This window comes from Excalfactoria chinensis, chromosome 4 (genome assembly GCF_039878825.1).
Source record: "Excalfactoria chinensis isolate bCotChi1 chromosome 4, bCotChi1.hap2, whole genome shotgun sequence".
Lineage (NCBI taxonomy): Eukaryota > Metazoa > Chordata > Aves > Galliformes > Phasianidae > Excalfactoria > Excalfactoria chinensis.
In genome coordinates, this window is record NC_092828.1 from 56,558,672 (window position 1) to 56,583,186 (window position 24,515).

The following is a 24,515-nucleotide window of genomic DNA, read 5'->3' on the forward strand; positions in this document are numbered from 1 at the left end:
TAAATGAGCCTGTGCTAACACGCCATCCTGTCAGATTTTCCTGCATCCTCTCCACTGCCTCCCAAAGGGTCTTACTTGAAGGAGAAAAGAATTACAAAGATTAATGATAGACTGCATATCACATTTTTATCACAAGGCACAGATTTATACACCACAGGGTTTCTAGAAGCTTTTTCTGTGATCACAGATGATAACTTACTTTCTACACAAATAGTTCTACAAATTCTGAGGCAGCTACTTGAGGACTGTGATACTATGAAGTATCATTAAGACCTTACAAACTACAGTTATGGGAGAGGAAGAAAGGGAAGCTCAAGAGCCAGCCAAGCAGATAAAATGAAAGATGTTTCCAGGATACACAAGAATCACAGAGATTCTCTTTTCCTTTGGCTTAGGTTTGCCAAGTTGCCTGTTTCGAGGTCCCTGTCCATTTTAGGGCCTCTTTGTGACTTACTGACTAAAGCTGCCAATAATTATTTAATGTCATAATTTACACAACCAGACAAAATATTCTCCAGCTAAGGAATGACTAAGGTCAAATACCAAACATCATTTTATTTCATTTACAGTGATATTTCTGAGTAACAAATGAACCATGGCATATAGGAGCCTGTGATAAAAGTTCACGTGTCTTACCTTAATAAAATAAATGAAGTCACAAACACAAAACATAAATGAACTTCGTGTTCTTTGAAGACATTTGAGAAAATGTCATGTCTTGATACCTATGATTTTACTTACCAATATAACTGTTCCACATCATCTAGTCCACTTTGAAATATAATTTAGGTGTCAGCACAATAGTTTTTTTTTTTAATCCGGCAGTGCTTTTCACACTCAAATAACAATCTGTTAAAAATGGTTGAAATCGATGCATGATCTTCTGGACACTAATTCTTAAAAATCATCTTTAGCTGAGAGTTGAGCCACAGATCAACCAAAGATTGGACTTTGAATGCCAGTTACCTTGCAAACAACCGCACTGTTACAATTGAAAAAACTATTACAAAATTGAACCTTCTCGTCATCCAACTGTTCTGTCCCCATTGATTTCAAACCTAAAAGAATCTTTAATTTCTAACTCGTTTTTGGCAACACAATGTCCTTAAACACACCGGGATCTTCAACCCATAATCAGGCTCTTTGTTGATTAAAAACGGTCACGAAAGTGGAGAGAAGTGACTATAACTAAAATCCATGGATACCATGTACACCTTCTTGGCGATTAATGCATGAAGCTATAAAAACTGAACATAATTTTGTGGAATCAGTCCTCTCTTGCCATTTAGTGTGCCTTCTAGCCATCCTGGCTCCCTGGAAAATTGCACTGCAAAAGAAAAGAAAAAATATCACATCATCTTTTTATGCTCAAATTAGTCCTTTAAGGTTTATCTCCATGACACCACGCAAAGTATCCATGAAAATATGCAGTCTCTTGCGAACACCAAGTTGACTTGACAGTCTCACTAGGGAAAATGATGAGGATAGTTAATTAAATACTTGCATAATATCAGTAAGTGCTTGAACTATCTTCTGCTTTTGGGTGCAGGAGATTACTTGAAGGGAACAATTAGCAAATGGGACTGAGAAAGGGCAGGTTCATAAAACAGAGAATCAGAAACTTTCTGGTGAGAAGTCGAACTTCCTGTCAAATAGTAAAAAGCAATTTCAGTAGCTGAGGGCAAAGTATAACCAACTCCTGTCTTGGGAAGAGGCAAAGAACCTGGAAGCTCAGAGCCACAGAAAAGAGTCAGATCTCATTTCAACTATCATCTGTTCCCAAATACTACTACAAGAGACCAATGGACAACATCTAAATCATCAAATGCATCACACTATTCACAAAACACAAAGGAACAGCTTGGAAGGAAAGCCTTGTTCCTTAACACCATCCTAAGTATTTTCCACTACTGATACTAAAGTTAATGCAAGAGTATTTGTGGATTTAAAAGAAGAAAAAGTTCTGCTCAGACTTTAAATGCCCCCAAGCAATTCTGTGAGCAACAGAATAAATAAACTCTGGCTTCCTATATATTTTTTAACCACACTTGACATAAGTTAATAAAAGAAGCATAAGCCTCATTCATTTGGAAAACAGTAAAAAATGTTCAACTCCCCCTATCAAATTTCTTAGGAGAACACAGTACACTTATCTACTTACCTATTTAATTGTAAATCCCACACTTCTAGTGACCTATGATGTTCTCTACCATGTCAGTTTATCCTCACATTGCTTTTAAGATGGACATGACTTAAAGAAATCATCAGACAAATGCTGAAATAGCTGCTGGCCATAACAGTGCTTCATTTAAAACACATTAACACATTGAGGAATGTGATAATGGCAGCTTTCTAGGAATCAAGGAAATAAAAGTTAAGTCTCGCTTTAAAAGCACTGTAAGGTTCTCAAAATAAGCACTTACTTAAAAATTTCCCCTACCCTTTTCCTCTGTGTCCTAACACTGGCCAGCCATAGCTAGAAGCTGTGCTCAGAAACCATGGCTTAAATAACAGCTCTTTCTCCAAGAGACTTCAGCATTTAGAAAACCAGACTGCTTCCAAATGATGCTGTCCATAGTCAGAACCAATATGGGCACATAATTAAAATGAATGTGCAATGGAAAGATTCCAAAGGAAAAAAACACACAGAAAATTCTCTTTTAGAATCTCTGTACACACTGAAACTCACAGTAACTTACATTACTATTAGTAATTAACAGGCCCTCCTCTTTCTTTGTCATTTTTAAACCATGATTACAGTGTATACACGCATTTAGAACTGCAATGCTGAAACCAGCACAAGCCCACCTTCAGAAGCTCTGCTGCAACAGCTGCCACTGCACCCAGCAATACACAACCAGCTCTAGGGGCAGCCCGGCCTCTGCCTGAAGTATCCCAAGTCTATGTGGCACAGCCGTGTTATGGGAATGAAACTCTTCCAGAACAGTAGATAAGAAAGAAAAGCAACCTGAAGAGCTGCAAGTAAGAAATTTCTACTTGTCCTCTGGAGCTCAACCCAAAATACGTTTGGGTCAATTTATGTGACAGAGAAGACAGTGATTACTGGCATGTCAGTGTCTATAAACCAAAAGCCTGTTAAAAACAAAGGCAGCCCTTGTCTGAGGTGATTACAGTGGACAGGGCCCTAAAATTTACCCAGAGGAGTAAATGGTCAAACAGTATGGAATCGCTTGGCTTGACACAGCAGCAAATTTCAGAAGAAACGTTCTCCGAACAAGTTTGATAATATAATAGTGAACACTGAGCACTGCAGAATGCTCAGATACAACACACAAGGCTGAACAGCAGGGCTGGAACCAGATGATCTTTAAAATCCCTTCCAACCTAAGCCATTCTGTAATTCCATGATTCTGTAACCTTATTATCTAGAAGGCTGAGCTCTGCGCTTGGGCAACTGAATACCACACTTTACAGACAGCTCAGAGCCTCGCTGTTTCCTTGGTACCGTTTTCTTACAGGTTGTGAGCACTGAAGAAAGAACTACCACTCAGACTACACATAAAGTCACCATTTCTAGTGAGAAACCTTTTTTTTAAAAAAAAAAAAAACAACACATCAATAATTCTTCTTAGTATTCAACAGCGATGGCAACTGTCATCTTGAGTAAGATTATGCTCTCTTTCAGATCTCCTCGTGCATTAAAATAGCCACATACATCACTGACTTCTGTGGGCAAATGAGGTAAATGTAGAAGCTGCCCAAATGTAAAGTTGTTTGAAACCCCTAATGACCCTGTTTTCTTTGCTAATGAGTTCCAAAGCATGGAGTGCAATAACATTCATTTTAAAAGCCCTTACCACACAAAAGCCATTCTGCTATCACAGCTCTTCCCAAACCCAGGCCATAGGTTCAGGCCCGCTTCATTTAAAAATAATGCTGCAGAAACTACTCATTTGGCCATAAAACTATAACTTGTTATTGGACCTATAGGACTAAGTCTTACACTGGCTAGGGGTAGCACCTGTGGTGTGAAAGACAAGGAACTGACAATTACATATGGCACAGAAAGATCTGATAAGGGTATAGCAGCTGTGCAATCAAAACTGGCCATCAAAAGCCCTCCCACTCTGAGGACAGTGGAAATAGCAGAAATCTTCAGAGTCCAGAGGCGATGGCAACCTCCTCAACACCTCCTGCAGGGCCGTTTGAGTGGTCTCGCTCTAGTGAAGGCAAACTGTACACAAGATTTCTGACCATCAGTATTGGCTGTGAATGATACACAGCAATTACCCCAAACTCAGGTGGACAAAACCAAACAAAACCAACAGTCAGGCCAGTTAAGGTCAAGCTACCTTCTGTGGCTTTTTAAGACTTCTAGCGTAGCTGGTAGAAATTATGAGTGTATATCTGGTACTTCTTGCTGGTGAAGCTGTGATTGCAACTTCCAGCAGCAGTTTGAGGTAACTTATCCCTAATGGTATGGAGGGGTCTGAAAAGGAGAACATCTGCCCACCGCCTGTACACTCAGTTTCTCTGGGTGTAAAACTGAGACAGTTAATGTACATGAATGCGTTGAAAGCCACAGATGAAAGGAGTACAAAGAAGTCCCTTTATTCTCATTTCTACCTCAACAAAATAATTATTTGCACGTACAATGCAGTATGGTTTTTTGGAATTACTACTTTTCTTTGATGTAAGTCCTTCATTTGTCAATACCATGAAGAAAGATGGTCCAAAAACCTCAGTGTGAATAACAGGGAAGAGAGTGCCCTGGAGGCAAAAGCAGGCAGATTAACACAGAGTGGTACTCAGTTACACTGGGTAAACTAAAGGGGGATGACCATGGCTGTTCGAATGTCTTTTTGTGTTCCTGCTGTGCTTCCTAGGGACAATGGGCACCATATTTTTGCTAAGGAAAATTCCTGTGAAAAAATCTTCCTCAGTTCTCCCCTGAATTATTTTAAATATTGCTGAAAGCTTTAATGAGAGCTACCTTCACAGATTTTTGGGAAACTTCACTGTAGAACTGCTAGCAATACAGACAAGGAATTTTGTTACGTAAACACCATGTGCCATACCCAAACACTTCTCTCTAGTGAAACTCCCATTTACTCACTTCCAAGCAGTCTCTTTTAAGATGCAGAAATTAAAGAGAAGGCTGCAAGAATGGCAAGAGTTCAGTGCCAGGCAGCCCGATTATTCCATTCATGATTACCAGGAATGACTGCTGTGACCAGAAATGCCCATATACAGCCAGTTATGTCTCTCATGATCTCAGGCCATACTCTGCTTCTTCCAATACGTGCCCTTATCCACCTGCAAAATCTTCATGCTTTGCCTCTCACCACCTGAATTATGGTGTTATGTGCTGTCAATAATACAGCCTGTAGCAACTGGGAAATAAAAACACTGGCACAGCCTAAGGTAAATTGAATTGAAGATTGAAAAAATATTAAAAGAAAGCAGTGGATATTGTTCAGATTATATTATTCATTTTCATACACAATTCAATTAAATAGAAAAGTTTCCTTTTTCTTTTTTAACTTACCAGATGGTGCCTTAACATTTATATTCTGTGGCACTTTAATAAAAAAGACTGTAGGATTTGAGAGAGCATGCAATAGTGAAAACACCTGAATATGCAAATACTCAGATTCTATACAGATTCTTACCAGGTGATGTAAAGCTTAATTTCAAATATTAGTAAATCTAACTTGGTCAACCTGAGAAACCTGACCTTTTCCCCATTTACATAAAGGAAATGGAGAGAGCAGTAAAGGTTAAGCTTTCACCTGCTTGCACCAATATTACATTTAACAGCTATGACAGGTGCAAGAATGTACCTCAATAAATGCTATTATTCTGTCTCAGGATAGAGCAGCCAGAAAGATTCATCCAGGATAGTAGACGAGAGAGAACTACTGCAATCAGCATCTACAGACCAAGAGAGACAAAGCAGAAGAACAGGAAAGGGAAGGGAAGTGAAAAAGTGAAGGAAACAAGGCAGAAGAACAGACCAAGGAGAAAGGAGAAAACTCAGCATGCAAACAGTGAGAGATGAGAGAGACAGGATTAGAAACTGAGACAGGCAGGGTGGAGAAAGGAGAGACAGATAAAACCCTTGCTAATGGAAGCAGCACTTTTTAGTAGACATTAATTTAACAGTTACTTTAATGGTTGATACTAGCTGTATGTCAACTTGATTGATGCGTTGTCACTTTGATAGTTAAGGTTATTGGTAGAGCTGCAGAAATGATGTATTATTACTTTAATTCTTCATTTGGGGGCTTTATTAGGGCATATGGGAATTTAAATTGAGTAACTGAAGAACCTGAATTGATTCACTGGAATTTGACTCTAGCATTGGCACAAGGGTGCCTAATGTAAAAAGAAAAGGCCTGTGTGAAGGCATTTCAGTGATTTCAAATATGAGGACTGGTCTGCACTGTGAGTGAGAACAGCCTTCCACATTGACAGAGCCTACGTACAACATAACTGTTGCCATGTTGTACAACATAACTTCATTGGAGATCTACAATTAGGTTTTCAAAATGGAGAGATTTTCAAAAACTTTCTCCAATCTTCCAATCTTATTTGAAAGGATGATATGGAAAAAACAGTCCTATAGTTGAAAATCTATCCATGTGCTGCCAAAGAATCAAATTCATATTTGCTCTTCTTAGACAATTCGACTGTCTACTTGAAAAACAACCGAGGCTGTAATGCACCAAAAACATGCCAGCTTTGCCATAATACCTAGTGACCTCTTTACAAAAGAAAAGAATCTCAACACTGCTGTCACACAAACACATTATACAGAAGTAACTAAACCTTGCAAAGCTGACTTCAAATGGCAACACAACAGGTGTGCAAGCCGTGGCACTCTGTGTTAGAAATGCCTGTCTCTTACGCACCAGATCTTTTCTTCCATGCACATATTTTACATCTGTGGAAGATCCCTATCAGTCATGTTTTAAAAAACCTAAATTAAAATAACTGCTGTAAGAGACTTTTAAAAGAGCAATCATTTAGCTAATCTATCTTTAAAAGATTTCCCATCTAACTTGATTCAGACGTGAATTGCCTGCAAGGCACTTATCTAATAGGAAACACCAAGTTTGATTTTGTAAAGTGGGTGCTAGGAGGGAAGAATCTTGTGGGGACCCCAAACTTACACTGAAAAAAAAACAAACCAAAACAACAACAAAAATATCAACACAACTGAATTCTGGACTAGGCCTACTCTTTATTTATTTGGGAGGAGACACAGTACAGCAATTTCCTTACAGTCTGCTGCTTTAAATTAGACTTCACAAAGAAGGGGAAGTAGATGTCTATGTCTGTGCTAGTTTGTTGTTGTTATGACTGCTGAGAAAAAGAAAAGGAGAAAGGAGAAAAAGGATTCTGCTGAGCTCCCTCCATTTGTTTCAGCTTTATGTGAGCAACTTTTGATCCAGTACTAACAGAGTTAACAGGGTACATTTTGGGAAATGCAAGGCACATTTAGAGAGCCTTTTAACACTTGCAAGTTGATTTTTTTTCCCAGCTGTTTCAGACTGTACTTTTTTCTTTCTGGATGTAAGCAGGTAATTTGGAATACTTCTCCTTTATTGGATATCCAAACAAAGATTCTCACATGTAGCATCTGTATGACTGGGCAGTGTATATCCAAAGTGTATTTAGTCATTCAGAACTAAATACTACTTTACCCCTGGAAAGTGCTTATCAGCCTTCTGGCCTAGCAACAAGACAGCAATGGATAAGAAAAAGCAGGCATCACTGCAGAGTTTCTGGTTTCTTTAGCAGCCAGTGTGAAAGGATAAAGACAGTCTGAAAGGATAAAGCACTGGTCTCAATTTCACCAAGAATCTCAAGAACCTAATTCACAAATCACTTTGAAACCCTCAGTCTGCACGAAACCTGGATGAGGATTCGGCTGAAAGTCTTTTTCAGAATGAATGCAACTTACCAAGGCCTTGTAACAAACAACAGCCTTATACTGCTCCTGCTGTGAATTTGTACTTAAGAATTGTTATTAAACTGCATTCAATTAACAAGATTTGCTGAATTTGTCCAGGCCCTATTGACCCATTGCATACCATCCCTTTCTGCAACAGTATGAAAAAACCCAGCTTTGTTATCTTCTGTATTTTAAGAATTTGTATTACAGTTGTTACTGGTGAAAAGTTTTAGAACTAAAGCTGTTCTTGTCAATTCAAAGCCCCGGTACAGATGCTGAAGAATAGAGCCATATAAGCATACTGAGGAGCTTCAGTACAGTCTTGAGTATGGAATGGCTTTCTGGATGTTCATATGCAATACTACATTTAGATCCACTGCAATTTTTAAGCATAGGCCTTCATGCTGTGAATATGCCTCTTTCTACGTGTACAAATAAATACACATTAAGCCTGGTCAGAAGACTAACCACTCTCTTTTCTCTCGAACAATAATCTGATTTACCTAGAACTCTGCTTGAAAATCCGTAAGTGGATTTGTTTTCTTTAAATAAAAATCTCTGTGATATTTTACAAATATTAAAAAACAAATTAAAAAACAGTTTCATAGGCACTTTCTCTATTGCTGAACTTTTTTTTTTTACTGTGACACACATTTTAATACTGTTGAAATGTTAAAACCAACAAGAATCTGCACACCTGAAGCAAAGGCATTACCCCATATTGCTTTCATTTATACTAATGCAGTTTCTATGTACCAGAAATCTACTACGTCACTGACTGCCACAAGCAACGCTGACAGAATAGCAGTTATGCTTGTATTTTTATCCAAAGCCATTTGAATGGTTTTGTCAGTTTGTTTTCCATTGCTTTACATTCACTCAATAAGTACTTACCATCTTCAAAAATTGCTCCTGTCTGAAATGATAATTCAGAACTATGTTCTGCTTCGCATGGATAAACCGCTCTTGCTTTTCGGTGGGCAACACTGGAAAATGAAATTATGAGATGCAGTTACTTTTGACTACTAAAGAAAATGCTGTTTTCTCAACCATTCTCTCTCCATTCTCATTGGGAGATGGCTAAAACTTTCAATGCAGTCTCATCTGCATCATCAAAGGCTTCTAATTCATACGCACGAATGCCAAAGCTGCAGCTTCACAGCTTACTGTTGGCATTTCTGAATATCTTACTCCTGGTTTTGTGCACACTTATTTCCATGACAGTTAAACACAGCTTTCAACTACTGCTAAAATATTGCCAAGTGCTAATCAGCAGTGAAATCAATAGTAAGCAAAGTGTACCTTGTTTATAGACTAGTCATTATATCTTCCAAAATGTTCCCTCATGAACCTCGCAATGGAGCTTTTCACTAACGCTGCAGAGAATACTTTTCTGAATACATTTTATTTTTTAGAACAATACAACATTGGTAGACCAACGAACATGCTAGTTTGTACTATATTCAATAAGGTTTATAAAACTTCAAGCAGTCTTTAGAGGTGCTCTCAGGATGTTCAATAATAATCCTGGCTCATTCTAGGTGCTTTCTGTGGGGAAGGTGTTTAAAGGAAAAATAAGACAAAGTGTCTGATATTTTGTTCTGTAAAAACTGCAAAGGTTGTATTTTTTTTTATATGAGATTACCACTTATTTACAGCAGAAGACATGAATTAGTCATTAAAAAAAGATATAGACTAAAGGGAGCAATTAAATAACCAGCAAAAGTCAAAGAGTACATCATACCTCTCCACTGCTCTGTCACTTCCAGTGGAAGGGTGAGGGAAGGAGAAAGCAGATGGTGCGGTGTTGGTAGCAACTGGGTTGGTGCACGGGGTGTTCATCCATGAAACCATCGACGAGCGGCTTTGACCAGAACTAAGGGAATTAACAAAATGCATACCAAAAATGTTTGAATCTTCAAAGCTAGACTAACTAGTTAGATCCTCAAAACTGAAAACCAGTAACAGTGCCAAACTAATTTTCCGGATATCCTGTTTCAACCATTTCCTCCTTGAAAGCATTTCTCCTGCATGCCCTACATCCTAAGCCAGGATGAATTACCTAAGATGTATGACATAGCCAATAACAAGAACAAATTCCACATTCCTTATCTAATAAAGACAGATACAATGAAACTGCATATAGCAGGTTATTATTTGAGCTGCCACTTTGCCTTTATAAGTTTTGACGAATCTATTTAAAAATCTTCTCAGCACTGCACTAAGGCATGATGTATGACGGGAAGATTTCAAAAGGCTACAGCTATTACAACACTGGGATCACGATGCTGCCTCGGGACTGAGATCTCATTCGCATAACTGTGCAGATACTGCTTCAGTGGCTGCCCTCATAAGCACACTGTTCAAATACATATTAAGTTAATGGCTGAATACCTAGTTACTACAAGAGAAGAACATCAGATGAAGTCAAAACACTTCTGTATCACTGAAAAAGTTATACGAAGCCATTCCCAACATAAAAGATGTTCCTCGCTCTACAGTTTGAGGAACTAAAATGTTTCAACACTGGAACATTGGATGGTTTTCTTCATGGACAGAGCAAACAAACATTCCAAACCAACATTCTTACACTCTTCCCAGGTGGCAAGGTCCTTTTTCCACTTTTCATAGATCATCATCTTTCCTTCTAGTTTACCCATGAGTTCTTGCTCATCCACACAGGCCTCCTGCTACCTTTCCCTGTTTTCTTACCCTTAGGGGTGCACCGATCTTGAGCTTGGAAGAAGTGGTGTTGAAATGTCAACCTGCTCTCACTTACCAGTTAGACTTATTCTGGTGTTAACTGTTTAGATATCATATATCCACAAAGAACCACCAAAATCTCTGAAACCAGTCAAGAAGGATATCTAGATGTGTGAATTTCCACCTAAGCAAGGTGGATTGATCAATAGAAAAATCCACAGATGCTTTACTTAATTACAAATGCATCAATGAATCCAGGAAACCTAGCTTACTTAGTTGATTTCCATCTTCTTGTTCAAGGGGATATTTAATTTCTAGAAGAAATAATCACTATTCTGTTGTGTTGTATAACAATGCTTATAAACAAGTACAACTTTTACAGACTAATTGTGCCAGCCAATATATTGCATTTTCATTCCATCAATTACATACTTATATAGGCGTTTATTTTGACTATTAATTTTTTAATTTGCTGCATTATAAAATGGTGAATGGCCCTTTCTTTATTCAACAAGACAATAATTTTTAATTTGGATCTCTGTCAGACTGCATTTGGATGAAAACTGGAATTCTAAGTGTACAAAACCAGCGTTTTGTAGTTAATTCCACTAATAAACATGAAACTTAAATGTGCTGGCATCATAATGAGAAGAGTTCATCAAAACATGTTCTGCTTTTAAAACTATCAGATTTACCCAATAAAGGAAGAAACTGTGTAGTAAACTGAATAAAAGCTGGACTGTGCTGATCAGAAACATGTTTTGGGAACAGGACATCTAGTCTACTTAGCCACTTCTGAATCTACCACTACACAGTAATTTACATTTCCAGTAATTACATACTTTTGAAGACCAGTGCCTGAAAATGTTGTGGTTTCCTTCCACTTGAACTTGTTCTTTTCTTACAATTCTTACGTGTTGTTTTAAAAGTTTCCCTAATTTTTGGCTATGACTCCATTTGAAGATGAAAACCAAAAAGTGAACACTGGCATTTGCATTATTTGTTTTAAATACTGAGGATAAAAAAGACTGCTTAATGGAACTGCGAAGTTTCTGAAGTTTGCTAGAACACCAACCATCTGTCCATTGTTCTGCACACAAAGTATATGTGCAAAATTAATTTTAACTCAACAGCATAGGTGCACCTGTGACAAAAATGGTTTTCAAAAGCATGAAAAAAATGATCTTACTTAAATAACTGAACTACTAGAATTAAAGCAATCCTGGTATTTAAAGAAAAATCATTTCCCTTTGGCTTTTAATTATTGACCTCAATCAACTCCAAAATTAAGACTGGGTAAGGCTCATTTCTTAAGCCTGTAAATTACAGAAAATAGAAAAGTAACATTCCAAGTATACAGCCAGAAGAATATGAAAGTGTTGCTTGTTCAAACTAATCCCAAGTGAAGAATATATTTCTGCCAAGTAGTCTTCTCTACTGCATATCTCAAGATTTGGCATTGTTTGCCTCTCAACAAGTGAGTGCTAAATCTTCCACTCATAAGATATTTCTTTGAAATATGCATCTTATTTATCTGTGCAACTTGCACCATTAGCTCTAGGACAACACACACTGCCCGTATTTAAGACACGCGAGATTAATTATTTCAGAATGATGCTGAGAACAAACCCTCTGACTCAGGAAAGGAGCAGTCATTCATAAGCATATTCGGAATACTGCAGCTGGTTTCTCTTTGAGACTTGATGGAAGAAATTTAATAAATAAATAGACCAGCAATATCAGCCACAGTGTAGGTGTGCAAAGAAAGGAAGAGAGGATGAAGTCATGCATTCAGTCCCTCTTGTGGCACATTTATTTCTCAGGTAACAAAGATTCAACAAGAACAGTAACCTATCAACTAGTAAGGTTACACTGTCCCTTTATCAGGTAGCACTAGGGAAAAATATGTAAAGATGAACAGATTGTCTACAAATTCTGAGCAGCTCCAACAGAGGAAAAACCCTCCAGAAGTGCATGTATGTGGAGCCCTGGTCTGTTTCCTCCTCCCTTTTTGATGAATTTATGTAATACATTTCAGCTGTAGCTAAAGCACTAAAGCCTAAATAAATAAATCGAGAAAAGGGGAAAAAACAAACAAACAAACAAACAAAAAACTGTAATGGCTCCAAATATTAAGCACATTCTAGATTCTTGAATTTCAGCTCTTTTTTTAATTTACTGTACTTGGCTATCTCAGAAACCATTTTATTATTAAAGCAGAAGGTTTTGCTCAGTAGGAAAATCCTCTTCCAATGTTGTGCTGTGCAAGCAACACACAGAACAACTTTTTTCCTTCAAAAGATTCTTGAGATATCAAAGCTACCTTGCCATGAAGCTTTGCAAGCCTTGTTTATCAAGATAATGCTAAATTAGAAAGTACCGTGTATATTATCACACAGCATCTCAACTTTGAGAAGGTACGCTGAAGAAATCTACTCTTGTAAAGGCTAAGATGAAAGCAATGCATTTCTTGTGGGGAAAGGAAAAAAAACCCTGGTATAACCATCTCACTCTGAGAAAAAGGTGGGAGAAGGAAGGGGCGAGCAAATGGTCTTACTGAAAACAAGCTAGAGATTTTGTACTGATATTCAGAAACAAACTCTTGAAAACAAGATTTTATTGGATGTTTATCTGGCTGGTTCCTAAGGTAACACCGCTAAAGAGCAGCCTCTTATCTTCAGAGCAACGAAGATACTCTGAAAAGAATCCACACTGCAACTCTTAAGAAAAAAGGGGCTGTTTCATAGAAGGGCTTGGCAGCCCCACGGCTGTAATATCACAGAGTCTGGCTGACATAAACTCAATGGAAGTGTTCTTAAAAGGTTTCATTATAAGATGACATAGTATATCAAAAGGTATCAGCTGTTTCTGATTCAATATGCAATTCAATACTCTACATCATCAGACAACAATCTTCCTGCATGTTTAAACTCTATTGGTGAGAGCCAGGAGCAGAAAAATATATGGAAGAAATTCTAGAAATTCTCATAGTGGCAGCAAAGCTGGAGACAAAACAAAAGGACAGAATTTCCTGATCTGCGAAACTCCACCCCCAAATATAAAGTCTGTAATTCGCACTCAACATTCCAGATTCCTTGTTCATACAGAGCACATCAGCCAACACTGAAATAGATGCTTTGTTAAAGTTGGATTGTGATGTCTCAGTGAAGCAGCCAACGTATTAGTGAAATGGTATTTCACGCCAGTCTGGTAAATCTGAAGTTTATGTCTCTGTAGCAGCTGTCCTAGGCTGCATCATTTTTAAATGATAATTCAGACCAAGCAAAACTTAAGTATGTCCATATGCACACTTATAACAGACTGCTATTCCTTTTAGGAAATAAATGTGGGGGCTGTGTTTCCTGGAATCGTGCAAAGAAAAGAAAAGAAAAATTGAAGGGGGAAAAACAAAAGACATTTTAGCTCATAATGGTTGCATCCCTGTCCCTCCCTGCTCTGAGCACATGTACTGCTCACCTGGCACTCACCCAGAAGTGCTGCTGTCCAACTGAGCTGTCACTGGGAGACAGGGAGATGGCAAAACCTATTTTGTAAGACCTACATGATGAAGTTATATTTTGACTGTTTCAATGGAGCTGCAAAACGAGGGCTACTGCTCTGCTTGCATAACAAAGGAACACAAAAAGAAGTGCCTGCTTCACTTAAATCTGCCCTCAAACTGCTGAGTCACCGAAGAGGTGGCAGCTGAACCAAGACTAAGCTGCAAAATAAGCACAAAGAGTGAGAAGCACTGCTGCGTACCTGGGTTGTACCTTCTACAGCTGCTTGAGCACCTTCCGTTACTAAAAAGAGGTGATTACATCAGATATAGATAGTTTTCAAGACACCAAATCTAAAGTCACACATCAACCATCTAAACTGTAAACGTACACACCACTGCCAGAAAATAAACTGTTTCAATTGGAAGGAGACCAGAGATGCAGTCTACAGGGGTAGATATAACAAGGCTGATGGGAATTCATTCAGCAGTGTAACAAAATGGGTAACCATCTCCAAGGCTCCTGTTATGTTCAGAACACCAATTTTTCTGCCTTCCTTTTCTACCCAATGGTTCTTTCAACATGGGTTTGCTCACTGGGAATTTGAGCAAGCCTGAAATTTCACAAGGAATGTACAGATCAGCTTCTTTCTTGGTCACAAAGGCCCTGGAAGCATTGAGGATGCTGCACAGCACAGTTCTCATCACCATTCTGAGAGCCTCCATGGACATCTAAGACATATAAACAATGCCCACTGCACACCACTGGGCTTCGTAACAATATTAGTTTCTGAATTAAGGCAAGTCAATATTCTCAAGACCAATATTAGTAACAAACTTCCTTCCTTAGGAAGTAGCTGCTTTAGGAGATTTTCTCCTAAGTTTAGAGAATGCAGGATCTCCAGTTGGAGAGAAGGAACCTTGTGTCAAAGCAGCACCTCAGAAAATAAATCAGCAGTGATATGAGCACACAAGCTTGTACAGGTCCGAACTGTCAGAAAAGTCAGAAGAAACACAGGAGATGCAGAAAGTGGAAGGAATAGATGAAAGCAAGGCATGCCCAAGCCTTACACAAATTCGGCAGACCAAAAAAGCAATTCTGCATGTTAGCTCACTTTATTTCCTGGATTTCCATCACAGTTTTTTTCTGTATTCAGCACTCCTCCTTAACATTCTATGTCTTCCCCTCACCTATTGTCAGCATATCTCTGGTGCCTCTTGTGACATCTACATACGAGTATCTTTCCCTACCAAAACTGTCAACTGACTTCCTGATCACCACCTGCTGCAGAAGTCTGCAGGGAGCAGCAATCTGCAGCAGCCACCCAAAAAAGAAAGAAAAAGAAAGAAAAAAGGTACAGGTGCTTGACCTGAAGAAGACAGATAGCTTTACAATGTTAATTCTTTAGCTTAAGTGCGTGTGTATCTTGCCACTTAAAGAATATAAAGAGGAAAAAAGGAAGGAATGCAACTGCATTGGTTAGCACCAGACTGGCACTGCTATGCCTTAAAGAAAACAAAAAAAAAAGTCATACCTTTGGAGACCATTGCAAGGCTCAAACACTCTCTCCAACTCACTATTATAACTACTAGTCTTTTCACTGTTCTTTTGGCTGAGTTATTAAACACTGCCTGGATGAAAGATTTTCAAACAATACATATTTATGACATGCTTCAAAATGGCACATATGTGGAACATCACCTTCCAGATTCAGCACATGTGGCATTGACATAACGGTCTAGGGCTCTATGAGACATGTCAGATCTGTGATAAAGCCCTTATTCTCTCCATTTCTTTTACCACTCTTGCCATGCAATCCCCTCCTAGTGAAAGCCAGGAGCTGGAGGATGTATTCACTTTCATTTGCTGCTGCTTTCACCATGCCAGAAGCTGTAGCTGCTTTCATTTTTAAAGACAGGACAAGAAAACTGCATGCATTAAAAAAAAAATAAAAATCATTCGGTGGAAGAAAAAAAAAAAGAATCTCTTTCCTTGAAAAGAAATACCACAAATCATGTGTTACTATCTAGAGTGAGTTACTGATATAAACTAACCTTTGAATATCCGATGCATCTTGACCCACAATTCAACATCCTTCCCCCAGGAAACAGACCACACAGCTTTTCTTCTGCAAGGAAGTCACCATCACCTTGTTGACTACATAACTCCATAGCAACTGATCTCTTACAAGTAACATCCATGTGTTATAAACATCACTAGAAACTTCAGAAAACAGATCCTCTCATGTTTCCATCTTCCTTGGGTTCAGTAATGGTATTTATTGTAACTCTGTGAAGATCTGTAATACCATTTTACAGAGGACACTGAGACTTTGAGAACTGCTTTTGTTCCAATTTGGCACAAAATGCTAAACATTTTGAAATCCTGCTAAAACAGAAAGAGGAGGACTGTTCTCCACTTTATTCTGGAATAGTACAATTCATGAGAAAAACCTAAGTACAACCACAGCATTCAACAGCCAATGATTACCTCCTTTTGTGGACCTGTGAGAGCTACTACAGCTATGCCATGCCAAGTCAACCACTGCCTTTACCTGTCCACAGGACCCCATGATGCAAACTGACTGCCAAAGTCCACAAAGTATGTTTGCCATTCTGACATCTATTTCTGCCATTAACGCAGTGGAGTTTTTTGGTTTTATTTTGTTATTTTGTTCAGGCAAGGCCCTCTGTGTCATTGGAACTAAGAGGGGAAGATAAGCCCAACTCAGTGTGAGAAAGCAGAATGAAAGAATATACTGTGCACTGTCCACTCTGTCACTGTCCAGACTTGTCACCAAAGTAGGTTGTAAGCAAATTTCTCTTAAAGGTTAGTGGAAGAAACTCTTTTTGACAAATCATCTAGATGCACGTAACAAGTTACTTCCAAACAGAACTGTTTCCAAAAAAAAAAAAAAAAAAACCAACCAAAAAACCTCAAGATATGAAACAACATTTCGAAAACAGAAGTACAGTATAATTTTCCCTGAAAATAAATGGGCAAAAACCACTAAGATTCATCAACATTTGAAGATCCTGAATCCCTGTATTGAACCAACACTTCCTTCTTTTATTCTGTGATATTATCAGTGCTCCCGTAAGCATATGTTCCCTGTTCAGCTATGCCTGCTTTCATAGACATACCGGTTATATGTCACCCACAGCATTCATTTTCCACACATGCATCTCATTTCATCAAATACAGCTTACTGTCAATCCTACATGTTACTACTGGCCTATACAAGAGGAGAAGGAAATGTGCATTTCAGTACTCTGAATAAACAATGCATATGCAAAGTACCCATATGTATCTCAATATCTTTCAATTTGTATGAGAAAAGATTGTTATAACTAATAAGTACCCTAGTAAGGAGTTAATTATTTGTTTCTACATGTGGAAATATAAACCCAATGTACGTCTGCCCACATATTCTCATGTGTTAACCTACATCTACACATATATTTTACATTCTTGCTTCATCTGCAGAACAGTCTACACCATTACGGAAAGTATCTGTAACAAATCGTTTCTCCAGACTTGCTTCTTCCATCTCCTTGGCACTAAGGCTAGAAAACTGTATCGATAAGTTTGTATAAATAGGCAAACAGAATTCAAGTTCTACTTCTAATTAAAAAGAAAAAAGAAAAAAAAGGCATGTTTAGCTCTGTGAATCACAACTGAGCATGTATTACAGAAATAGTGCTAAAATCAAAATATTCATTTTTGCTGAACCAGAATCACACTCAAAACTGAATATGTACAGAGTCCACTGAAAGTGATATACTACACTTTAGCTGTAAAGCAGGCAGTTAACTTGTTAGCAACATGGGATTAACAACAGTAATATCCATAGACAACAATACACATTAAAGCGCATTTAAGTGCATTTATCCAAAACCAAAATTTGGTCTTAAATCTTAATGGCCCTGCACTTAAGTGTAGCTTAACACTGTCTTGACATAAAAGTAGGGTAATACATCATACAAAGAATAGCTTACATATTTATTGCCTAAATAAAAATCATTTAAAATTTTATAATGGGTTATAGCGAAACACACTAGATTTCAGAAGGAAAAAAACTGCCACATTCAGGCAGCCTTTAAGCTGCATCACAATGTGTAAGCGTATACCGTTTTACAACAGAAGAAAATAAAACTATATGCAATTTAAAAAGTGATTCGCTTTCCACCAAACTGAAGAGAAACATGTTTCATTTGCATGATTGTACTAGTAGAAAACCATTATCCCATATTCAGTATACTTACAGATTTGTTGCCCAGTCTGCAAGATCTCCGCTGTCCATAATAAGGTGATTTCTATCCAGTAGCCCAGGGGGGCTACCAGACAATACAGGAGTAGGAGACTGGGAAGAAAGAGAATCCATGCTACCAGTTGGAGTGTCTTCTTTTGGAGAGCTGTGACTGTCAGCTAGGAAAAAAAACAAAACAAAACAAAAAACATAGCATGAATCAGAATGATACTAAAAAGAGATGAAGAAACTGCTTTGGTCACTGCATCCTGAAATACATACAAGAAAAAAATGTTAGCATCCTATTTTCACAGAATGTTTTGGAGGACACACAATTCACCAGCATCTCCCACATGTTACTACAGCACAATTTCCCCCATCATTATCACAACACTATCTTCTCAAAGCAACGTATTCCTGGTCTCCTTTATAACATGTATTTTCTGTGGATGAAATTATAGATTTTTTTAGGGGGAGAGGTGCAGTTGCTTTTTAGACAAATGTATCACATCAAATAAAATAATTTTATTTTATAATCTACACCTTTGTAGATCTCACTAAAAACATAGTCTCTAAAAATAATTTAATACACATGTGAGTAAATGATTGCTCTCAAGTACCACAAGCACAACCTTATAAAACACGGAACAATGAAATTTAGAAAGGACAGAACAAGCAGAAGTTCTCCAACATCAGGCCATTAACTAACAAATGATACCTATGAATGGTCCTTTCATCACTCCTTTTAAGAGGGCTTGTATTTTGCTCCACTATTTGTCTATACACGCTATTTCTACAACATCACTCAAGAGGCAACATTCACAAATGACTGCTTAGGAAAAAGGTAACAGAACATCACTCCTATCTCACAAACACTAAGGAAAAGTTGCAGTACTCACTGAAGACCATGCTGATACATCTAGCCACGCTTTTCACTGAAAGGCTAATGTTCACCATCACCTTTCCTTTTCACTCTTTTATTTAAACATTAATTGAACATTTTATAAGTTCCAGAGGAGTCTCAGGAAATTAGGACAATTGCAGACATTACATTGTCCAGCACAGCTGAGCCCACAGTTTGAAATGGGCCTTGCTGCTGTTTTTAGAATATGACTACTTAACAGTAATAAAGTTCATTTCCAACCATCCTTTACATGGCTCCCTGCATCCTTTCCTCCTCTCCTCTGCTTTCTGCTCTCACTTAAACATGTGACATAGCCCTGACAAATAATAAATATCACACATGTCCTTCCAGAATTAATTCTATACTAGTGATCTCACAACCATGGGAGAAGTTCTGCTTCTTCAGGACCAGAAAAACTGGAGAAAAAATGAACAACCAAAGCCGAACATGCCACTACAGTTACTGAATCAAAAGCTGTTAAAGTATGGTGCCAGTCTGAAAATCTGTATGTAAGTGGTACTATATAAGACTTAGTCCTATGTAATATTATTCTCTAATTCTACATGTTCTCTGCACAGAGAACAACTAAGTTCAATTCATGATTCAGATCATCTAGTTCCAGCCCCCCTGCTATGGGCAGGGACACCTGTCTCTAGACCAGGTTGCTCTGTGTGTGCAGTGATCTCAAGCAAAGTCTTTGGGGTGCCATCATTTCACACTTCTGTCTACAACTTTAGCTCCTCTTCAGGAGATGGAGGGTGTTGCACATCTGCCCTGTCTCTTCTCGCCTCCTGGCCTGCCACCTGCCACAACACACTGACTTTGACCAGGGGCAATGATTTCTTAGTTTTTGTTGTCATTTTTTCTTTAATAAATTATAGCAATGAGAATTAGATGTGAACAATGCAAGGCTAATTTTCCTGGATAAAATCACCCTCACAGTTTCATTACTGCCTCCATGAGTCTGATCCTTTCTGCCTAAAAGACAGAAAGGTAGCAAATGCTCAGCTGCTTCCCCAGCCACCTCATCTGCACCCCCTCTCTTAACTCTCTGAGAACAACATCCCTAGAGAGTCAAATGAGTTGCGACTAAAAACACTCAAATGATAAAAGTGATTATCTAAAATTTATCCTTAATGTAGCTGCTAATTTAAGGCTCTAAATTATCCTGCTGTAACAAAGTACAATAAGAGGAGGAGATGTTAACCTCAGCAAATGAGTCACTCCTGCTCTGCTGCCCCATCCCTCTGTGAGCAGGCCCAAGTGCAGCATGATGTGACATGAGGACTGCAGGACTCAAAGATAAAAACTAATCCATTATATCTCTTTCGCAGATGTGAGTGACACAGTGATAAACAGCTGAGAGATTAGCCACTAATATTGCAGTTTTACTTTATTAAGTAGCTAAATTCCTTTAAACCAAATAGATTTAAGACCTCATCAAAATTTATTTTCAAAAAATTAGTATTAATGCAAGTCAAACTACAGAACTACACACATCATATGTCTACCTAAACTATCCACTTAACTTCACTCAAACACCAATACTAACCTATTCTTTATTACTGTATGAGCAAGCCATCATCCACTACAGAAAAGAGGGGGTATTCTCTTGAATCATTTCTCAAAGCACACAGAGAAAGCAAGAAATACTACATGCTTCAGCCGCTGCCTACATTAGATTCTACATTAGAAGACTGAAATATGCAAGCAATTGCATTTGACCTAATCATAAATAAAACTAAATGTTACATCTTTCTTCAAAATTGCTTTTTCCTTTCTCTGTTTTTTGGAGTCAGCATTTTGGCATGGTCTACACTGCACTGCATTCTCAAAAGTAAGAAAAGTTTCTTAAACAGAAAAGCACCTTCTAAACATACTTTAATGATTAAAATACATGCACAAGCATTAAGTCTTCTTTGATTTCAAAGATTTAAGTCTGCTTTGATTTCAATAGTACAAAATGGGCATGAAGCACACTATCCACTCTGCTCTGTGCTGTTGCTGCTTCACCGCCAGCACTGTGTGAAGTTTTGGGCACCACAACCGGAGGTCTACAAAGATGGTGCAGGATCTAGACAGCAAGATGCATGAGGAGCAACTGAGGTCCCTTTCTGTGCTCAGCCCAGAGCAGAGAAGCTGAGGGGAGGCTTCATGGCAACTGCAGCTGCTCACAGGAAGCAGAGGGGCAGCACTGAGCTCTGCTCTCCAGTGACTGTGACAAGGCCCAAGGGAACAGACTCACCAATTAATGCATGTACTTTCAATTTGTTAGGCTTTAATTTCTAGGCATGACCCATGTTACATATGACACAGTTATTAGTTTCACTCACATCGGATTTTTGTTCTTTATGAAGGTATTTACACAACCTTTTCAAGTTTAAATACATTTCTTACTAACTGGGATTTTGCAGTTTAAGGATCAAGCACCTGCTTTATAAACCTATTCCAGCACTCCAGAGTTCTTTCTGAAGAGTGTACACCAGACCAGAATTCCATATATTTTCTTGTCATCCCACAAGTGCCACAATGAACATTAAATTCCATCATATTAGTAGTTTATAATGAACTGATTGCCCATTATGACTAAGCAACAGGGGACAGTAACTTTTTTCAGGACAGAATTCTCCATTCTGCAGCTGTTCAAAGATCTGTAAATTTACCTCCTCAATGCAATCAACCTTATTTTGTCTGGATAGGGGCAGTGTAGCACATGGCAACGATTCCAAGGTAGCCACCATTGTCATTAGTGTAACTACACACAAATGTATTATCAAGGATCTAGACTTACCATTCTAAATATTGCTACTAAGTTAGCATCCTTTCTGTTTCTTCTAACTTCTTTGGCATGTTACAAGAAGCCAGATGACCTCTAGGGTCTCTTCCAACCTAAGCCATTCCATGTTTTAAAAGCTCACATTGCCAAACCACACAACCCAATTACTAGGTAACTTTTTTGTTTGTTTTTTGTTGTGGGTTTTTTTGTTTTTTTTTTTTTTTTTAGGACAAGTTAGATGGTTTAACATGATTCAAAATATTTACTTTGCAACAGGCTTATTTGTGAAGATTTCTGCTTGACCCTGCTGATTATAAATTCCATGCTGATTTTCTTAGTTTTCTTTAACAACTTTTCAAAACTTGTACATTGGTATTTCCTCTTTTCTTCTACTCTCTTAATGCATGCTGCTTTGTGGAGACATTAAAGATCCTAATTAGCTGGAGATTTAAGAATATCTTTAAAGTCTTGCCATAGCTGTTTTGTCTAGAGAATGTTATAATACATTGCTGGAATTGAATCAGCTCTATGGTTTTACTTTATTTCAGAATTCACAGGCTCCCTAATACTGATAGTCTAATATTTTTTACTGTTTCTCTCCTCTGAGTCTTCTTTACCTCCAACTTTGTTCTACAAGGAGCAGTGCTGTCAGGTTTCCAATTTCTATTAAAAGATTGACTGCTACATCAGACTGACAGGTCCTTTCGAAAAGGAGAACTTGAAATTTCCCATTTTTCTTTTCTAACACTTGAATTCTATTGAGTTCTTACATCATAAAACAGTGAAGACAGGATTTCTTTTTAAAGTTTATTTACATTGTTATATGACCACAAATTTTGTTGTGTTTAGTGCCATTTCTCACTAGAAATTTTAATTCCCCTCTTTTTTTCCTCTCCTGTTAGACTTTTATCTTCAGGTACCAAAGAATGCCAGGCCAGATAAAGGACAGTAGGATCCTCAGTATAATATCAATAGCCTGTGTGATATCTTGAATTTTGGTCAACATTCCAGCCATCAACTCTTCACTTTCTGTACACTTGTGGGAAGCCTCTGACTTCCTTCAGCCTTGATCTTGGCCATCTCTAGAGTTGTCACCAAACTGTACCTACAAGCTCCTCATCCTATGCAATCAGGTACAGGAACCAACTGTATTCTCAGCAGAGTTAAAAACTGTTTTACGTTCCCATCGCTTTTTGCATACCGTGTGAATCCTTTTGACTGCTCAGATTCTTTTAAACTGTCATCTAAATTATCTTATTGTTTTACTGTTCTAATCACAGTGCTCATTCAACTTTACAGCTTTCACTGCACCTCTGAAGTATATACCTGTTGTTTGTCTTTACAACTGTTCTTAATTAAGGCTGGTGCTATCTAGGAAATACAATAGTTTTATGTTGATCCTTACCACTAACTGGTTGTGTTTAACTGGTACTACCTACCACTGAGTTTTCAACCCAAATAGCCTTTTTAACTTACTATGTGTCACCCTTTCTCATGATGAAAAATCTGCATTCTTACATGGACTAAGACTTAGCTTCTTTCCAATAAATATATAACAATTAATTCCTTCTCCTTTTTGAATGGATAAGGCTCAGATAAATACAGGCTCTCAGACCCTCCATATAAAAAATGTGAACTCATCTTCCACCTAACCAAATATGACATACCTCCCAGTTGCCTTCTTTTGACTTTTTCCATCTGGCTAGTCTAAGAATATATTTTTTGTTGGCATCTAAAGTTAAGGGAAACTGAAATACTTTGGCAGTGTCAAAAATCAGATCCTTACTTTGTTCCAAGAATTCTAAATAAGAAAAAGCATGTAATAAAAAGTTGAAAAAAAAAATAAAAATGCTACCAGTTACTTGTTTGAGTGACAGTTTTCTTCCAATCTTAGCTTAAGTAAACCGAAGAATTACATACCTTACTATCAAAAGAAAAACTGATCTTTAACATCAACATTACAACCAGCATCTATAGCTTAAGGGCAGCCACAGAAAGAAAAGCAATTTATGAAACTAAACGTTTCTGAAATAGAAGGGGAATTTACCCTGGCTTCTATTAAGATACATAGAGAGTGAGCAGAACAGAACTGTTCAGCTCTAAGAACTATGTATGCTGTAAATGTTTATCAGATACACAAATTGTGGCATGACATATTCCATTTTGATAAAGTCACATAGATCTAATCATAGACAAGAGGAAATGGGAAGAATTGACAAAAGTAAATTAAAGATGCTGCAAAATCCCTATTACTGCCTTCAGCTCTGATATTTTATGCATCATGAGACAGGGAAGCAGCTGCTGCATTGCTGTGCAGCCACCCATTCTTCCCGTGAGCATCACTGCTGCATCTAGCTAAGAGATAACAAACAGACACTCACCATAAACAGCTATCTTTCCACAATAATACAGTAGCTTTGCTCTTATGTTAATCTGAGGATATATATTCTGTTTTCAATTAA

The 24,515-nt window shown here is 37.9% G+C and overlaps 1 protein-coding gene across 2 annotated transcripts in view; it reads right to left on the reverse strand.

Annotated features, from left to right (window-relative positions):
- Window positions 1-532: 532 nt before the first annotated feature.
- Window positions 533-24,515, reverse strand: part of ARHGAP10 (Rho GTPase activating protein 10) — a 126,228-nt gene continuing 102,245 nt past the window's right edge. For both annotated transcript variants that reach the window (XM_072334663.1, XM_072334661.1), the window contains 4 exons: window positions 18,390-18,552; window positions 9,666-9,797; window positions 8,816-8,907; window positions 533-1,327 (listed from right to left, as the gene is read on the reverse strand). In XM_072334663.1, coding sequence (XP_072190764.1) covers window positions 1,239-1,327; window positions 8,816-8,907; window positions 9,666-9,797; window positions 18,390-18,552 — 476 coding nt within the window. In that variant the 3' untranslated portion in view covers window positions 533-1,238. The remainder of the gene's footprint in view (window positions 1,328-8,815; window positions 8,908-9,665; window positions 9,798-18,389; window positions 18,553-24,515) is intronic.